The 18,625-nt window shown below is 43.7% G+C and overlaps 2 protein-coding genes across 2 annotated transcripts; one reads left to right on the top strand and one right to left on the bottom strand.

Annotated features, from left to right (window-relative positions):
• Positions 1-612: 612 nt before the first annotated feature.
• Positions 613-8,917, bottom strand: hdac2 (Histone deacetylase 2). The gene is given in 13 exon segments (NM_001279013.1): positions 613-1,371; positions 1,545-1,688; positions 1,863-1,993; positions 2,275-2,383; positions 3,118-3,258; positions 3,514-3,622; positions 4,232-4,324; positions 4,645-4,786; positions 4,952-5,090; positions 7,496-7,570; positions 7,730-7,847; positions 7,955-8,067; positions 8,785-8,917. Coding segments are annotated over 13 exon segments (1,407 nt in total). The 5' UTR covers positions 8,840-8,917; the 3' UTR covers positions 613-1,333.
• Positions 8,918-16,705: 7,788 nt separating this feature from the next.
• LOC106607613 (serine protease 27-like) lies at positions 16,706-17,891 on the top strand. Its single transcript, XM_082976163.1, has 2 exons — positions 16,706-17,188; positions 17,495-17,891. The coding sequence occupies exons 1-2, from the start codon at positions 16,952-16,954 to the stop codon at positions 17,798-17,800; spliced, it is 543 nt and encodes a 180-aa protein (XP_082832289.1). The 5' UTR covers positions 16,706-16,951; the 3' UTR covers positions 17,801-17,891.
• Positions 17,892-18,625: the final 734 nt, after the last annotated feature.

Below are 18,625 nucleotides of genomic sequence, written 5' to 3'. Positions count from 1 at the left end.
TTTGTATCGATTTGGTTTTGGATTTTGCAAGAACTGACATGATGCGCGTTTACAAAGAATGCTGTAAATCATCTTTACGTTGGGTTATGACAGGGCTACAGTTGCACTAAGCTCATGGCACTTATCATGCAAGCTAACACGTGGATGACATCTCTGGAGGAGACCGATCTACCAGGCAAGTCTAAGGCATGGGGAATACCAACAGGGGTTACGTCCCAGACTCCTCTGGCCACTGCTTGTATATGATGTACCTCTCAACAGTTTATAGTGTAGTCCGTAGTTTTTAGCCTGATGTTTATAGTGTAGTCTGTATCCTGGTGTTCATTATGTACATACTGTATGTGTACTGTGTAAATATCTATTTTATTGTCCATCTGTATATTGTTTGTGGCAGCACCATTCCTGTACATGCAAATAAAGGTGATGGGGATTCTGAGTACTTTGAAGGAGTGATTGCAGTGACATCCAGCTCACAAAAGGCACTTGGTGGCGAGTACCTGCCACGTGAGCCGGCAGCGATGAACCCCATCGTATTGTAGATAATTTAAATGATCATGGTTGATTTAGCATATTTACCCCAACTACTATAACACATACATTCACACCACATAGTATTAAAAAAAAGCTTTTAATTGGCAAATGCAAAATATCTACAGGAACACCCACATACTCTCCTCTAAAAACACATACTTTAATTACAAGTAGATTTCTAATTTTGAAGATAAAGCATGTCGCAATATAAAAGCATTCAAAAAGTATCAAAGGAAAGTACAGCAAATCCAGGTTGGTTGCAAATCCTAGAAATCCACTGTTACAGTACACAAAGGAAACTAAGTCTTCACGACGTACGGCTACAGATCAATGCTAAATATAATGTGTCTGGTATGGAGTCAGGCGCGAAGGTGTAGAATCAGCCAAGTTTAGCTGCCCTGGTTGCCACACTCGGGACTGTCCATGGAGAGATCACAGCACCACTATGTGGCTGAATCAGGCACTGCTAGTCTGCTCAGTCTTCACACTGGAAAGTGTGCCGTTTTCCCACGCCAAAACATAAGTCAGTGTCTGAATACATTTGTGACTACTTCTAATTAAGCACAATTTCATATACATCTCAAACTATAAGTAGCTGGTCGTGACAAGCAATTATGAAGTCTTTATTGTGATAAAGAGAAGGATGAGAGATTACAATGGTCTGTACTCCCCCCTGAGATTATCATAATTGTTTTGGATCTTGCAGCACTGCACAAATGAGGGCTGACAGGAATTCATGACCTCCTTTTAAAACTGTACAAACAGTGGCAGGGTGCCACAATTACTCTTAGCTACCTTTACGTCAGTTCTCAGTGCTTGTTTCCTTCGATTTCTCCACCTCTGTACAGAAGACAGCACAAATTAACAAATTGTATCAAGTTATCAATTCAATATTTCTAGGTTATTTACTTCATCTAACTCAATTTATCGAAAATGAAGGGAATTGCAAGTGTTCTTGAAAGTCCTTTACACAAAAGGGGGGTAGTCAGGGTAACCATGTTCTGAATACTCACCAACTTTCTCTTTATCCCCCTCCTCAACTCGAGTCCGTTTTGTTCCTTTCTTGTGATTGGCTTCGTTCCGCCTTCCTCCCTCTCCCTCGTCCTCAGAGTCGGAGAACTCCTCGTCGCAGGCTATCCTCTTGTCTGAAGCACGGACTTAAACGAGACAGGAAATCAACATTCAGATGCTTCTGGAAATAGGATCCATGCTGCTGACAATAGGGTCCAAGATGGATTCCACAGTGGAAAATCCAGCCACTGATACATTGAAAATGGAACCCCCTCTGGAGTGACATAACAGCAGTAGTTAGACTGTACACAGTGTCTTACTGGACATGCGTTTGTCGGGGTCCTCTGCATCCTCATCCACCGTATCGTCAGTGATGGCGTCCTCAGGGACCGTCTGCATCTGCACTCCCGGGGCGTGAGGTAGCATCCGCAAGTTCTCAAACAGACGCTGCCTATAGGTTAATACACACAAAGGCAATTGCTTTAGCGCAGTAACCAACATCAGTGCAGTAAGCAACATCAGTGCAAAAGCACACGAGAAGGCTCTAAGAAACTTGGATAATCATACGCGCCAACGAGAACTTCCTACCACGATACCAATTTCTTAAAGTAATAATGCAGCTGCAACAACCTCAATGCAGACACACATCCTTAATGACATGCAACTCCTTAGCGGTAGTTGAATGCATCGGACATGCTAGATTTGATAGTCCATGACAGACTCAGTCCTTACTTGATCTTATCCATGTACTCCAATGTGTTCTGGTTGGTCATGTTGGATGGGCTGATGTGCAACTTGAAGTCAGGCCCAAAGTACTCAAAGTAATCGTTGTATGGCAGTTCTGAGAAGAAAAAAAAACCTTACGGGAAAATGCCAGCGTCAAGATGAACATGAAGGTTACGATGTACGTGCTGTAACTAAAATAAAGTTTCAGAATGTCAACCCTTTCAGGTACATTTTTTATAAAATGACAGTGATTTTTACACCTATACGAGTCCCTCCACTTGAGAGCGGTTATAATGGAAAGGGCAAGGGTTCTGTTAATGTCCCGAATTCCATGAAGAAAACAGCTGGCTCCTTTGACAGGCTGTGATAATGTCCTCTCACACACACACTTGGTGGCCCACTGATATTCTGCTTAGTCAGCTCTCTGTAGGCAGATAGATGTCAGGACCAGGACTATCCCTGGATGCATCCCAAATGGCACCCTATTCCCTTTGTAACACACTACCTTTGACCAGGTCCTTAACCCTACATAGTGCACTACTTTTGACCAGGGCCAATAGGGCACTGGCCAAAAGTAGGTCACTATGTAGGGAATAGGGTGCAATTTGGGACAAAGCCCCTGTCTAGTGCTGTAGCGTTTTCTCTAGAGACCCAGCCAATCTCTCAGGGGGAAGAGAAGACATTGTATTACGTAAACTACAAAAGTAGACAAGCCTCAATGGTTTGATATTTTCACTGCATTATACAGGTCTAGGCAATCGACACTGAAATGAGGAAAGCACCTTAAAAGTGGCACGTGAGGGTGGGAAATGGGGCATTTTGAATAAGGAAAAAAATAAATCAACACACCGTCAGGGATCTCAGTATCCAGAGCCACGGCCGTCTCGTAGGTCCAGCAGCGGGCCACGTTGCGGATGGTGTAGCCTCCTCCACCCAGCATTAGCAGGGGAAGGTTGAACGACTTAATGTACTCAACACACTTAGCATGGCCTGATGGAAAAGCAGCATGAAGAGACAAAACATCACATAACTATAGGAACAACATGGAGGGCTTAGAACAGGCTAATACACTTCTCTAAGAACAAAATTAGATCATCATTACTGTTTAATAAATGACATACTAAAAACAGATTTCTGTGTAACTCTCAATGCTGGCTCAATCATTACAGTTAAAATGAAGCTATACAAGTTTAAAATGGACTCGCACATAAAACAGGTAAGACGACTAGCATACAGCCTCCTTACCGCGGATGGTTAGGTTGAAGCAGCCCAGTCGGTCTCCTGAGAGGGAGTCTGCTCCACACTGCAGCACCACTGCACTGGGCTGGTACATCTCCATCACCTTGGCCATCACCTGCCAAGACAAAGCACTTTTCTCTCTTTTCCATTGTTTCCCTCTAAAAATCAGGGACTAATTTAGACCTGGGCCACCAGGTGTGTAAAATGTATTATCAGGTAGAACAGAAAGCCATCAGAATCCAGACCTCGCAGGGTAAAAGCCAATTTATGCTTGATCCCAAAAATGTGGTTGAAGGCTCCGTATGGAGGGTGTGATGCTTTTGCTGCGCCTCCAGAGGCCAAATTGAGCTCCGTACCACATTGCCGTGCGCCTCAAATTTTGCAACAATGCGGAGGGCTCCGTATAGCTCCGCATTGACATGATTGGTTGACGATAAGTGGTTTGTGGGAGGCCCTGTATAAACACAAACTCACTTCCTTGACAATAGCTCTGCGAAACGCAAGTATGAATGCCCTGACTTCTGCAGAGGCCATTTCACTGTAAATGCTTAGACCAGAGCAATTACTGTTAAGTGCCTTGCTCAAGGACAGATTTTTCACCTAGTCAACTCTGGGAATCGAACCAGCGACCTTTCAGTTACTGGCCCAACGCTCTTATCCACTAGGCTACCTGCAGCCCTGCTAGAGTTCAGCACTGAACACTGCGACACCTGTGCATACTTACAGGCTTGAAGATAAGCTCATACGACTCATCGTCAACGCCGTCCCTCAGGGGGAAGTTGACAGCGTAGTATTTACCTTTTCCAGCACCAATATCCTAAGAACAGAGTGGCAATTGAGGATTTTAAACATGTTTACACACTTGCTAATCCATAACTAAAATACTGCATCCATCATAAAGTGCTCTTCCCAAGCAAAATACTACAAATAATGAAAGTGAGATTACTTTGTAACTATAACTGTGGAAAGAAAGTCTCTACCCAGCTATCAATGGGCCCCTCTGTCACAGAGCACCAGGAAGTTCACATTGAGGTGTGACACATGGGGCTACGTCCCAAATGGCATCCTAATCTGTACATACCGCACTACTTCTGCTGGTCAAAAGTAGTGCCATTTGGGACGTGCCCAAGTACTCACCCTGAGGTCTCCAGTCCCGGGGAAGTACTCTCCGTATTTGTGGAAGGACACAGTCATGACCCGGTCTGTGGTGTAGAAGGCTTCCTCTACTCCATCCCCATGGTGGATGTCAATATCTATGTACAGTACCCTCTGATGGTACCTGGGAACGAGGAGGTGTGAATAATTCAACCTGAGGCATGCATAGTAGAATACACATTGATATATCAGGGTGTCTACAAAAAAAAAAACAAGTCACCATCACTAATGCATTTCATTGTAGAAGTCATACGGATTAGCCGGTTTCTATCTGAGAACACAAACTCACTTGAGGAGCTCCAGAATGGCCAACACAATGTCATTGACGTAACAGAAGCCAGAGGCCTCAGACTTCTTAGCGTGGTGGAGTCCACCTGCCCAGTTCACCGCAATGTCCGTCTGCTGCCTGTTGAGTTTCACCGATCCCGCTGTGCCAAGGGAAGAAAAATATTTTTGTTTACACTATTTTCACAAGCATGTGTTGTGATTTCTGAACCAATAGGGACTAGTTCTACTGTTTGCAGGTGAAAAACTGTAGACAAAGAAATAAAAGATGTTTGGGTTACCCTAACTCATTCCAGGGTTCTTCATTTTGACTATTTTCTACACTGTAGAATAATAGTGAAGACATCAAAACTATGAAATAACATTCCAGCTCTAACCACACTGTAGTAACCAAAAAGAGTGTTAAATAAAAAATATATGTTATATTTGAGATTCTTCAAAGTAGCCACCCTTTGCCATGATGAAAGCTTTACACACTCTTGGCATTCTCTCAACCAGCTTCATGAGGTAGTCACCTGGAATGGATTTCAATTAACAGGTGTGCCTTGTTAAAAGGTCATTTGTTGAATTTGTTTCCTTCTTAATGGATTTGAGCCAATCAGTTGTGTTGTGACAAAGTAGGGGTGGTACACAGAAGATAACCCTATTTGGTAAAAGACCAAGTCCATATTATGGCAAGAACAGCACAAATAAGCAAAGAGAAAAGAGACTTTAAGACATAAAGGTCAATCAAACTTCAAGAACTTTGAAAGCGCTTGATGGTTTTTGCGACTGCACTATGATGAAACTGGCTCTCATGAGGACTGCCACAGGAAAGGAAATCCCAGAGTTACCTCTGCTGCAGTTACCAGCTTTAGAAATTGCACTACAAATAAATGCTTCACAGAGTTCAAGTAAACAGACATGTCAACATAAACTGTTCAGAGGAGACTGCATGAAATCAGGCTTTCATGGTCAAATTGCTGCAAAGAAACCACTACTAAAAAACACAAATAAGGAGACACTTGCTTGTGCCAAGAAACACGAGCAATGGACATTAGACCGGTGGAAATCTGTCCTTTGCTCTGATGAGTCCAAATTGGAGATTTTTGGTTCCAACCACAGTCTTTGCGATGCAGTGTAGGTGAACGGATGATCTCCGCATGTGGTTCCCACCGTGAAGCATGGAGGAGATCGTGTGATGGTGCTTTGCCGGTGACACTGTCAGTGATTTATTTAGAATTCAAGGCACACTTAACCAGCATGGCTACCACAGCATTCTGCAGCAATACGCCATCCCATCTGGTTTGCGCTTAGTGGGATCATCATTTGTTTTTCAACAGGACAATGACCCAAAACACACCTCCAGGCTGAGCAAGGGCTATTTGACCAAGACGGAGAGTGACGGAGTGCTGCATCAGATGACCTGGCCGCCACAATCACCTGACCTCAACCCAATTGAGATGGTTTGGGATGAGTTGGACAGCAGAGTGAAGGAAAAGCAGCCAACAAGTGCTCAGCATGTGTGGGAACACCTTCAAGGCTGTTGGAAAAGCATTCGAGGTGAAGGCGGTTGAGAAAATGCCAAGAGTGTGCAAAGGTGTCATCAAGGCAAAGAGTGGCTACTTTGAAGAATCTAAATACATATTTAACACTTTTTTTGGTTACTACATGTGTTATTTCATAGTTTGTCTTCACTATTATTCTACAATGTAGAAAATAGTAATAAAGAAAAACCCTTGAATGAGTAGGTGTCCTAACTTTTGACTGGTACTGTATATACACAAGAGTATGTGGACACCCCTTCAAATTAGTGGACTGCCATTTCAGCCACACAAGTTGCTGACAGGTGTATAAAATTGAGCACACCGCCATGCAATTTCCATAGACAAACATTGGCAGTAGAATGGCCTTAGCGAGTAAAAAAAAAAGGGTCTGTCCTCAGTTGCAACACTCACTACCGAATTCCAAACTGCCTCTGGAAGCACAAGAACTGTTCGTCGGGAGCTACATGAAATGGGTTTCCATGGCCGAGCAGGCGCACACAAGCCTAAGATCACCATGCACAATGCCAAGTGTCGGCTGGAGTGGTGCATAGCTCACCGCCGTTGGACTATGGAACAGTGCAAATGCGTTCACTGGAGTGATGAATCACGCTTCACCATCAGGCAGTCCGACGGACGAAACTGGGTTTAGCGGATGCCAGGACAACGCTACCTGCCCGAATGCATAGTGCCAACTGTAAAGGTTGGTGGAGGAGGAATAATGGTCTGGGGCTGTTTTTCATGGTTGGAGGTATAGGCCCCTTAGTTCCAGTGAAGAAACATTGTATGCTGTGGCATTAAGATGACATTCTAGACGATTATGTGCTTCAACTTTGTGGCAACAGTTTGGGGATGGCCCTTTCCTGTTTCAGCATGACAATGCCCCCATGCACGAAATGGTTTGTCGAGATCGGTGTGGAAGAACTTGACTGGCCTACACAGAGCCCTGATCTCAACCCCATCCACATACTTTTGGTCATGTATTGCATGTATTCATGGGAATATATTTGTATGCATGTACTTACCAGCAGAGCCACCAGTAGATAACTGGCAGAACTCAAACAACCCATCAAATACAGGACAATCCTCACCAACATTAACTATGATAAAAACAAAAACACAAATTAGTGATTCTAGCAATCTATTTATAATATATATTTTTTTTTCCCTTTCTCAATACTAGGTTAATATGGGTAGTTTTCCCTGGTCCAGTCATAAGGTTAGTAACAACTCCTGGCCCTAGTTATGGCTCGACTTACACCGCTGCATTTGCTTGCTGTACTCCGACATGTTGTCTGGTCGTATGGATCTGAGAAACTGGATGTAATCGTCACTGTGGTATTTGGTAATTTCCTCTGCAGTGGCTTTGTGTGGTCTCTGCAACAAAGAATAACAATTGCCTACTTGATGGCGAAAGAGAGAAAATGCCATACCTACATATTCAGAATTAACCTTTTTTACTTGAAATCTTGTTATAAACGTACATATATTTCCATTTTTCTGTATAGTCCATAGTTCAACAGTAGGTTGTGGGTCATTCGAATTCGGTGTGGTTTCATGGGATGCCCTTGTCCATAATAGTAATTGCCAATGTCACCTGTTAAAAAGGGGAAAAAAAGACCATAACTAAAAACAGAACCTACATTTGAGAAATGTTGATGTTTCACACAGCTAACTATCACCATGCAACATTCCAGCTCTAACCATACTTCTACTACCACATAATTGTATTTTTTTACTAACGTTACTACAACAATGCAGTCAGTTAGCTAGCAGTACTAGCGCATGAAGCAACGCCGATAATGCGCAATAGCCGCTAGTGTCGTCATCTTCATCAGTCTTCAACGCTATCACTGGTCCCTTGCTGGCGGTAGTAAATCCATTTAACTTTCTGCTTATATTTTCAATTTCATAAAACAAAATACCACAACAGCGTGTTTACTTGTTTAACATCATATTAGTTGTAAAAGTAAACGTTGCTGTGGCTGGCTAAACTCGCTAGTTACTCACAATGTGCCCCGACATGAGTGAAGCCGGCTAAACTAGCACTAGCTACAGTAGCTGGTTAACGTTCACTAGCAAGTCTAGTTTACCGATATATCTAGATTCTAGAACACCGTCTCGTAACTTATTTCAGAATCATAACAGGAACAGAAAACAAATAATGTCTGGATCGCTAGCCAATAGTACCTAGCTATTCAGAGAATGAATGGATATTACACTGCACTGGCTGTCATCACGCACCCTAGCTAAAGCGCTAGTTTGGCCTTGGAAACTTATTCTGAAAACTCAAAATGAACATGCATTTCTTTACCGTCATAGTAGTAGCAGACTTTCTTCTTGGTTCCACCTGCAACGGTGTAAGCCATGTTGAGTCGGATTTCTGTTTGAGATGCTTGCCGACACTTAGGTAGTATTTAAGAACCTGGTGGCGGATAGAGACATTCACAATAAGGAATAGCCACAATTGTGGCGTTTGCGGTTTGCTTTCAAAATAAAAGTTAGTCATTGAAAGTGATGCAAATGGGTACAAATAAATGAATTATGCAATTTGGACTAGATAATGGTAAACAAAGTCGGAATGTTTGTTATATAAATGGAAGAAAATACAATAATTAGAAGAAAACAAATATCAGTTGAATTGCACTGTGTATGTATTAGATATGAATTGTACATTCATATTGCACTGTACAGCCTTACCTATGGATTATGGATCAATGAAATGGGGGTATCAGTATACTCAGTGACACACACAGAACACAACTATGAAGAGTCTTCACAAATATTAGTGTCGTAGCTCTTATTGCGGGACTTTGAAACCACTATGAAATGAGCCACATAAAGCTTACCAGTCAACCATGTTGGACATTCATATTGCACTGTACAGCCTTACCTATGGATTGTGGATCCATGAAATGGGGTATCAGTCTACTCAGTGACAACCACAGAACACAACTTTGAAGAGTTCACACAAATATTAGCGCCATAGCTCTTATTGCGGGACTTCGACTGTGGGAAATCACTTCCCCTGTCAGCTTATTGTGTATATTGACATTCATATTGCACTGTACAGGGACTCTGAAATCACTGACCCATTGGGCAAATTAATATAGGGGATTCAGAACTAATGTTTTGCTTCTCCACTTTTTTACCAGCGAATTATCATAATCCAAGTTTCAGTATTTTTTTAGCTAGTCTGTATAAAAAAGAGATATGATAATTTTATAGGCTAAATTGTAAAATTGAGTGTGATATGATTGCATTTTGTAACCCCGCTCCGACTTAAGTCCTTTTGGGGGTATCTGTACTTTACTTTATTATTTGTATATTTTTTACAACTTTTACTTCATTACATTCCTAAAGAAAATAATGTCGTTTTTACTCCAAATATTTTTCTTGACACCCAAAAGTACTCGTTACATGTCTAATGGGGGTGGGGGGTCGAGGTGAGGAGGAAGGAGGATTATTTAAGATACTGTTTGAAGAGGTAGGGTTTTAGATCCTTTTGGAAGATGGGCAGGGACTCCATTGGGGTGCCAGGACAGAGAAGAGCTTGGACTGGGCTGAGGGCCAAGAGACCAGGAGGGCCAAGAGACCAGAGGTGGCAGAACAGAGTGCTCATGTTTTTTTCTTTTTTTCTTTAACCTTTATTTAACTAGGCAAGTCAGTTAAGAACAAATTCTTATTTGCAATGACGGCCTACCCCGGCCAAACTCTAACCCGGACGACACTGGGCCAATTATACGCCGCCCTATGGGATTCCCAATCACAGCCGGTTGTGATACAGCCTGGAATCTAACCAGGGTCTGTAGTGATACCTCTATCACTGAGATGCAGTGCCTTAGACCGCTGCGCCACTTGGGAGCCCATGGTTGCGGTGTAGGGTTTGAGCATAGCCTGAAGGTAGGAAGGGGCAGTTCCTCTTGCTGTTCCATAGGTAAGCACCATGGTCTTGTGGTGGATGCGAGCTTTGACTGGAAGCCAGTGGAGTGTGCTGTGGAGCGGGGTGACAGTTGAAAACCAGGCGGGCTGCAGTGTTCTGGATAAGTTGCAGGTGTTTTATGGTATAAGCGGGGAGCCCAGCCAACAGCCAGTTGCAGTAGTCCAGACCGAAGAGGACAAGTGCCTAGATCAGGACCTGTGCCACTTCCTGTGTGAGGTAGGGATGTTGTAGAGCATGAACCTGCAGGAGCGAGTCACTGCTTTGATATTTGCAGAATACGAAAGGGTGTTGTCCAGGGTCATGCCAAGGTTCTTTGCACTCTGGTAGGGCGATACTGTGGAGTTGTCAACCATGATGGAGAGGTCTTTTAGCAGGCAGGCCTTTTCTGGGAGGAAGAGCAGCTCTGTCTTGTCGAGGTTGAGCTTGAGGTGGTGGAGTGACATCCAAGTTGAGATATCTGCTAGGGAACGTTCACGTAGGCTGATCTCCAACTGTTGTCTATATTGTGGTGCTGCGGGGCATTACATAGCCACCTGCCCAGTAAAGAGACCTGACAAATTACTAGATACGAGTACACTGGTGAGCCAGATTGGAAATTCTGTAATTCCCATTACCCGTACTCCTCTTTTTGTGATCCTGCTGTGGGGAGACCAGTCTAAGTCTCTCTGGGTGCTCATTGACTTTGGGGCAGATTAAAGTTTTATGGATGCTACCCTGGTATCGGAACTAGGTATCCCCACTCAACTCCTCTCCGTTCCAATGGACACTAGGGCACTGGACGGCTGCTCCATTGGAAGAGTCACGCACAGCACAGTTCCCATTAATCTGCGGGTATCTGGCAATCACAGTAAGACTATACAGCTTCTGCTCATTGAATCCCCTCACGTCCCTGTTGTGTTGTGATTTTCTTGGCTCCAAAAGCACAATCCCATTATTAACTGGACCACGGGTTCAATCCTGGATTGGAGCCCATTCTGTCACTCCCACTGCCTTAACTTCTTTGGGAACAGGGGGCAGTATTGAGTAGCTTGGATGAATAAGGTGCCCAGAGTAAACTGCCTGCTACTCAGGCCCAGAAGCTAAGATATTCAGATTTGGATAGAAAACACTCTGAAGTTTCTAAAACTGTCTGAATGATGTCTGTGAGTATAACAGAACTCATATGGCAGGAGAAAATCTGAGAACAATCCAACCAGGAAGTGGGAAATCTGAGGTTTGTAGTTTTTCAAGTGATTGCCTATCCAATATACAGTGTAAATTTGGTCAGATTGCACTTCCTAAGGCTTCCATTAGATGTCAACAGTCTTTAGAACATTGTTTCAGGTTTCTATTGTAAAAGGGGAGCGAATAAGAGCTGTTTGAACCAGTGGTCTGGCTGAAAGCCTTGAGTTTAGTCACACGCGCGGCCGCGATAGCGAGCTCCATTCCCTTTCATTTCTAAAGACAAAGGAATTGTCCGATTGGAATATTATTGAAGATTTATGATAAAAAATCCTAAAGATTGATTCTATTCATCGTTTGACATGTTTCTAGAAACTGTAATGGAACTTTTTTGATTTTTCGTCTGGACTTCGTGCCCGCGCCTTGTGCATTTGGAATAGTGAACTAAACGCGCAAACAAAAAGGAGGTATTTGGACATAAAGATTAACTTTATCGAACAAAATGAACATCTATTGTGGAACTGGGATTCCTGGGAGTGTATTCTGATGAAGATCATCAAAGGTAAATGAATATTTATAACACTATTTCTGACTTTTGTTGACTCCACAACATGGCGGGTATCTGTATGGCTTGTTTTGGTGGCTGAGTGCTGTACTCTGATTATCGCATGGTGTGCTCTCACCGTAAAGCTTTTTTGAAATCTGACATAGCGGTTGCATTAACCTGTTTAGGATAGGGTTGCATTAACCTGTTTAGGTATTTTCACGGCCGGATAAAAAACGTACCCGATTTAATCTGGTTATTACTCCTGCCCAGAAACTAGAATATGCATATAATTAGTAGATTTGGATAGAAAACACCCTAAAGTTTCTAAAACTGTTTGAATGGTGTCTGTGAGTATAACAGAACTCATATGGCAGGCCAAAACCTGAGAAGATTCTATATGGGAAGTGCCCTGTCTGACCATTTCTTGGCCTTCTGTAGCCTCTTTATCGAAAATACAGGATCTCTGCTGTAACGTGACATTTGCTAAGGCTCCCATTGGCTCTCAGAAGGCGCCAGAACATGGAATGATAACTCTGCAGTCCCTGGGCGAAAAACAGTAGGGGTTTTGGAGAGTGGTCCATCTGAGAACAATGACACTGGCGCGCGCATGCATGTGAAGACTCCATTTTCTTATTTCAGTGTTTGAACGGATACAACGTCTCCCGGTTGGAATATTATTGCTATTTTACGAGAAAAATCACATAAAAATGGATTTTAAACAGCGTTTGACATGCTTCGAAGTACGGTAATGGAATATTTAGAATTTTTTTTGTCACGAAACGCGCCGGCACGTCACCCTTCGGATAGTGACTTGAACGCACGAACAAAACTGAGCTATTTGGATATAACTATGGATTATTTGGAACCAAAACAACATTGGGTGTTGAAGTAGAAGTCCTGGGAGTGCATTCTGACGAAGAACAGCAAAGGTAATCAAATTTTTCTTATAGTAAATCTGAGTTTGGTGAGTGCCAAACTTGGTGGGTGTCAAAATAGCTAGCCGTGATGGCCGGGCTATCTACTCAGAATATTGCAAAATGTGCTTTCACCGAAAAGTTATTGTAAAATCGGACACCGCGATTGCATAAAGGAGTTCTGTATCTATAATTCTTAAAATAATTGTTATGTTTTTTGTGAACGTTTATCGTGAGTAATTTAGTAAATTCACCGGAAGTTTTCGGTGGGTATGCTAGTTCTGAACAAAACATGCTAATGTAAAAAGCTGATTTTTGATATAAATATGAACTTGATTGAAGAAAACATGCATGTATTGTATAACATAATGTCCTAGGAGTGTCATCTGATGAAGATCATCAAAGGTTAGTGCTGCATTTAACTGTGGTTTTGGTTTTTGTGACTTATATGCTAGCTTGAAAAATGGGTGTGTGATTATTTCTGGCTGGGTACTCTCCTGACATAATCTAATGTTTTGCTTTCGTTGTAAAGCCTTTTTGAAATCGGACAATGTGGTTAGATAAAGGAGAGTCTTGTCTTTAAAATGGTGTAAAATAGTCATATGTTTGAGAAATTGAAGTTTTTGCATTTTTGAGGTATTTGTAATTCGCGCCACGCTATACCATTGGATATTGGTGAGGCGTTCCGCTAGCGGAACGTCTAGATGTAAGATTAAGGAGAAGTTTATCAATAATTAAAACATACAGCTGGCGGGTTATACACTCTATCGGCAGGACAGACGAGCAGCCTCTGGTGAGACATGGGGCAGGGGCCTATGCATATTTGTAAACAATAGCTGGTGCACAATATCAAAGGAAGTCTTAGGGTTTTGCTCGCCTGAGGTAGAGTATCTCATGATAAGCTGTAGACCACACTGTCTACCTAGAGAGTTTATCTGTATTTTTCGTAGCTGTCTATATACCACCACAGCCAGAGGCTGGCACTAAAACAGCACTCAATGAGCTGTATTCTGCCATAAGCAAACAGGAAAACGGTCATCCAGAGGTGGCGCTCCTAGTGGCCGAGGACTTTAATGCAGGGAAACTTAAATCAGTTTTACCTCATTTCTATCAGCATGTTAAATGTGCAACTAGAGGGGAAAAAATTCTAGACCACCTTTACTCCACACACAGAGACGCGTACAAAGCTCGCCCCTAGCCATCCATTTGGCAAATCTGACCATAACTCTATCCTCCTGATTCCTGCTTCCAAGCAAAAATTCAAGCAGGAAGCACCAATGACTCGGTCAATAAAAAAGTGGTCAGATGAAGCAGATGCTAAACTGCAGGACTGTTTTGCTAGCACAAACTGGAATATGTTTCGGACTCTTCCAATGGCTTTTAAGAGTACACCACATCAGTCACTGGCTTTATCAATAAGTGCATCGAGGACGTCCCCCCCACAGTGACTGTACGTACATACCCCAACCAGAAGCCATGGATTACAGGCAACATTCGCACTGAGCTAAAGGGTAGAGCTACCGCTTTCAAGGAGTGGGACTCAACCATCAAACAGGCAAAGCGTCAACACAGCACATTACATTACATTACATTTAAGTCATTTAGCAGACGCTCTTATCCAGAGCGACTTACAAAATGGTGCATTCACCTTATGATATCCAGTGGAACAACCACTTTACAATAGTGCATCTAAATCTTTTAAGGGGGGGGGGGGGGGGGGGGGGTTAGAAGGATTACTTTATCCTATCCTAGGTATTCCTTAAAGAGGTGGGGTTTCAGGTGTCTCCGGAAGGTGGTGATTGACTCCGCTGTCCTAGCGTCGTGAGGGAGCTTGTTCCACCATTGGGGTGCCAGAGCAGCGAACAGTTTTGACTGGGCTGAGCACCAACATTGAATCGTACTACACCGGCTCCGACGCTCGTCGGATGCGGCAGGGCTTGCAAACTATTACAGACTACAAAGGGAAACACAGCCGAGAGCTGCCCAGTAACACGAGACTACCAGACGAGCTAAATAACTGCTATGCTCGCTTCATGGCAAGTAACACTGAAACATGCATGAGAGCATCAGCTGAATGTGTGATCATGCTCTCCGCAGCCAATGTGAGCAAGACCTTTAAACAGGTCAACATTCACAAGGCTGCTGGGCCAGACGGATTACCAGGACGTTTACTCCGAGCATGCGCTGACCAACTGGCAAATGTTTTCACTGACATTTTCAACCTCTTCCTGTCTGAGTCTGTTATACCAACATGTTTCAAGCAGACCACCATAGTCCCTGTGCCCAAGAACACTAAGGTAACCTGCCTAAATGACTACATGACCTGTAGCACTCAAGTCTGTAGCCATGAAATGCTTTGAAAGGCTGGTCATGGCTCACATCAACACCATTATCCCAGAAACCTTAGACCCACTCCAATTTGCACACCGCACCAACAGATCCACAGATGATGCAATCTCTATTGCACTCCACACTGCCCTTTCCCACCTGGACAAAAGGAACACCTATGTGAGAATGCTATTCATTGACTACAGCTCAGTGTTCAACACCATAGTGCCCTCAAAGCTCATCACTAAGCTAAGGACCCTGGTGCTAAACACCTCCCTCTGCAACTGAATCCTAGACTTCCTGACGGGCCGCCCCCAGATGGTAAGGGTAGGTAACAACACATCCGCCACGCTGATCCTCAACACAGGGGCCACTCAAGGGTGTGTGCTCAGTCCCCTCCAGGACTCCCTGTTTACTCATGACTGCACGGCCAGGCACGACTCCAACACCATCATTAAGTTTGCTGATGACACAACAGTGGTAGGCCTGATCACCGACAAGGCTGAGCCAGCCTATAGGGAGGAGGTCTGAGACCTGACTGTGTGGTGCAAAGACAACAACCTCTCCCTCAACGTGATCAAGATAAAGGAGATGATTGTGGCCGATAGGAAAAGGAGGACCGAGCACGCCCCTGTTCTCATTGACGAGGCTGTAATGGAGCTGGTTGAGAGCTTCAAGTTCCTTGGCGTCCACATCACCAACAAACTAACATGGTCCAAGCACACCAAGACATCCGTAAAGAGGGCACGACAAAGTCTATTCCCCCTCAGGAGACTGAAAAGATTTGGCATGGGTCCTCAGATCCTCAAAAGGTTCTACAGCTGCACCATCGAGAGCATTCTGACGGGCTGCATCACTGCCTGGCATGGCAACTGCTCGGCCTCCGACCGCAAGGCACTACAGATGGTAGTGCGTACGGCCCATTACATCACCATGGCCAAGCTTCCTGCCATCCAGGACCTCTATATCAGGCGGTGTCAGAGGAAGGCCCTAAAAATAGTCAAAGACTCCAGCCACCCTCGTCATAGACTGTTCTCTTTGCTACCGCATGGCAAGCGGTACCGGAGCGCCAAGTCTAGGTCCAAGAGGCATCTAAACAGCTTCCACCCCAAGCCTTAAGACTCCTGAACAGCTAATCAAATGGCTACCCAGACTATTTGCATTGCCTCCCCCATGCTGCTGCTACTCTCTGTTACTATCTATGCACAACCAATTAAATAAACCTACCTGCATGTACATAATTACCTTGACAAGGGGCCCCCACACGTTGACTCTGTGCCGGTACCCCCTGTATATAGCCCCGCTATTGTTATTTACTGCTGCTCTTTAATTATTAGTTTTTCTTATCTCTTACTTTTTAAAACTTTTTTGTTATATTTTCTTGAAACTGCGTTGTTGGTTAAGGGCTTGTAAATTAAGCATTTCACCTGTTGTATTCGGGGCATGTGACAAATACAATTTGATTTGATTTGATTAGATAGTTCAGCGATTTTACACATTTTAATATTTGTTTCCTCCCCCGTTTAGCATGTATTAATAACATCAGTCCACTTTCTCTCCCCCAGGTGGCCATGCACAGCTGTTAAAAATGATTACATGCTTCATATCGGCTTTTTTCTTGTTGCTCTTTTTATACTTTGAGGGATTTGTGTGCTCTAGCATGAGCTGTCTCTCCTCTGTCTGTCTTCTCCAGTGTGTGGTACTGATTCTCTCAACAAAGATTGTGGGGAGTCAGGATGCAGTTGCAGGGATCTGGCAGTGGCAGGCCAGTCTGCACAGACAGAGCAGCCATTTTTATGGAGGCTCCTTTATCAACAAAGAGTGGGTCCTGACTGCTGCTTATTGCTTCTCCAGATAGAAAAACCTAACCTTACCCATCCGCCAACCCTTACAGTATATTATGTCAATGTATGATTGAAACGTCTAATTACGCTGTATTTTCCTGCCATGTCAATTAAAATAAATTAACTTGAGTTAACTTGCAAAGTAAATTTCCTAAAGAAAATGTGTGCTTGCTGGCTGGTCTTCAATTATTACTGCTTGTCAAATAAGTTGTAGCAGTGGTAGTGACTCCAGAGAGCTATACATCACAGAATTGTGTAAACAGTGTCAGCAAGCACACTAATAATAGTTAGCATCAACTCCCTTCATTCTCAGCACCAGCACGTCCGGCCTGCTTGTCTACCTGGGCCGGCAGAATCAGCAAAGCATCAACTCCAACGAGGTATCCCAAACAGTCTCTCAGATCATCCGCCACCCGAACTACAACAGTGCAACCAACGACAATGACATATGTTTGCTGAAGCTCTCGTCATCCGTCCCCTTCACTGACTACATCCAGCCGGTCTGCCTGGCAGCAGTGGGCAGCACCTACTACACTGGCACTACTAGCTGGGTCACCGGATGGGGCGATATCAATAGTGGGGTTGAGTTCTGATGGTCCCGATGCTGACTTTGCATTGACAAGCCATACATACCCTTTATGTACCTATACATGTAACCACTTTTTTTGCCCATTCCGTTTGTACCAAAACAGTTGGAGCAGACCACGAAAGATCAGAAATGTACAATAAGTGTGTTTTAATTCAATGTGAAAATGAATCTACTGGTAAATATGTTCTTGTGATGTAAATAATTAAGTTGGAAAGCAAATGTCATTTTGTAATGCTACAGGATTACATTTGGTTGTTTATCAGAACTCAGTTCATATGATGGTTAAATGCCTTTCTATTAGCCATCACACTTGATGATGATTTTTTATTTTTTTTTGTATATTGCGGGACTAAGCACACACCCTGAGGGGCCCCCGTGGTGAGGCTCAGTGTAGTGGTGTTGTAGCCTACCCTTACTGCCTGGGGGCGGCCTGTCAGGGAGTCCAGGATTCAGTCGCAAAGGGAGGTGTTCAGTCCCAGGGTCCCGAGCTTGGAGGGGATTATGGTGTTGAACGCTGAGGTGTAGTCAATGAACAGCATTCTCACATACAGTGGGTATTCCTCTTGTCCAGGTGGGAGAGAGCTGTGTGAAGTGCAATTGAGATTGCGTCTTCTGTGGATCTGTTGGGGCGGCATTCGAATTGGACTGTGTCTGGGATGATGGTGTTGATGTGTGCCATGACCAGCCTTTCAAAGCACTTCTTGATAACAGATGTGAGTGCTACAGGACGATAGTCAATTAGGCAGGTTACATTGGAGTTCTTGAGAACAGGGACAATGGAGGTCAGCTTGAAACATGTAGGTGTACCCAGTAAAACAGCTGTTAAGCT

Source organism: Salmo salar, chromosome 06 (genome assembly GCF_965601325.2).
Source record: "Salmo salar chromosome 06, fSalSal1, whole genome shotgun sequence".
NCBI lineage: Eukaryota > Metazoa > Chordata > Actinopteri > Salmoniformes > Salmonidae > Salmo > Salmo salar.
Note: the sequence above shows the minus strand (reverse complement) of the source record. Positions and strands in the feature narration are given on the sequence as shown.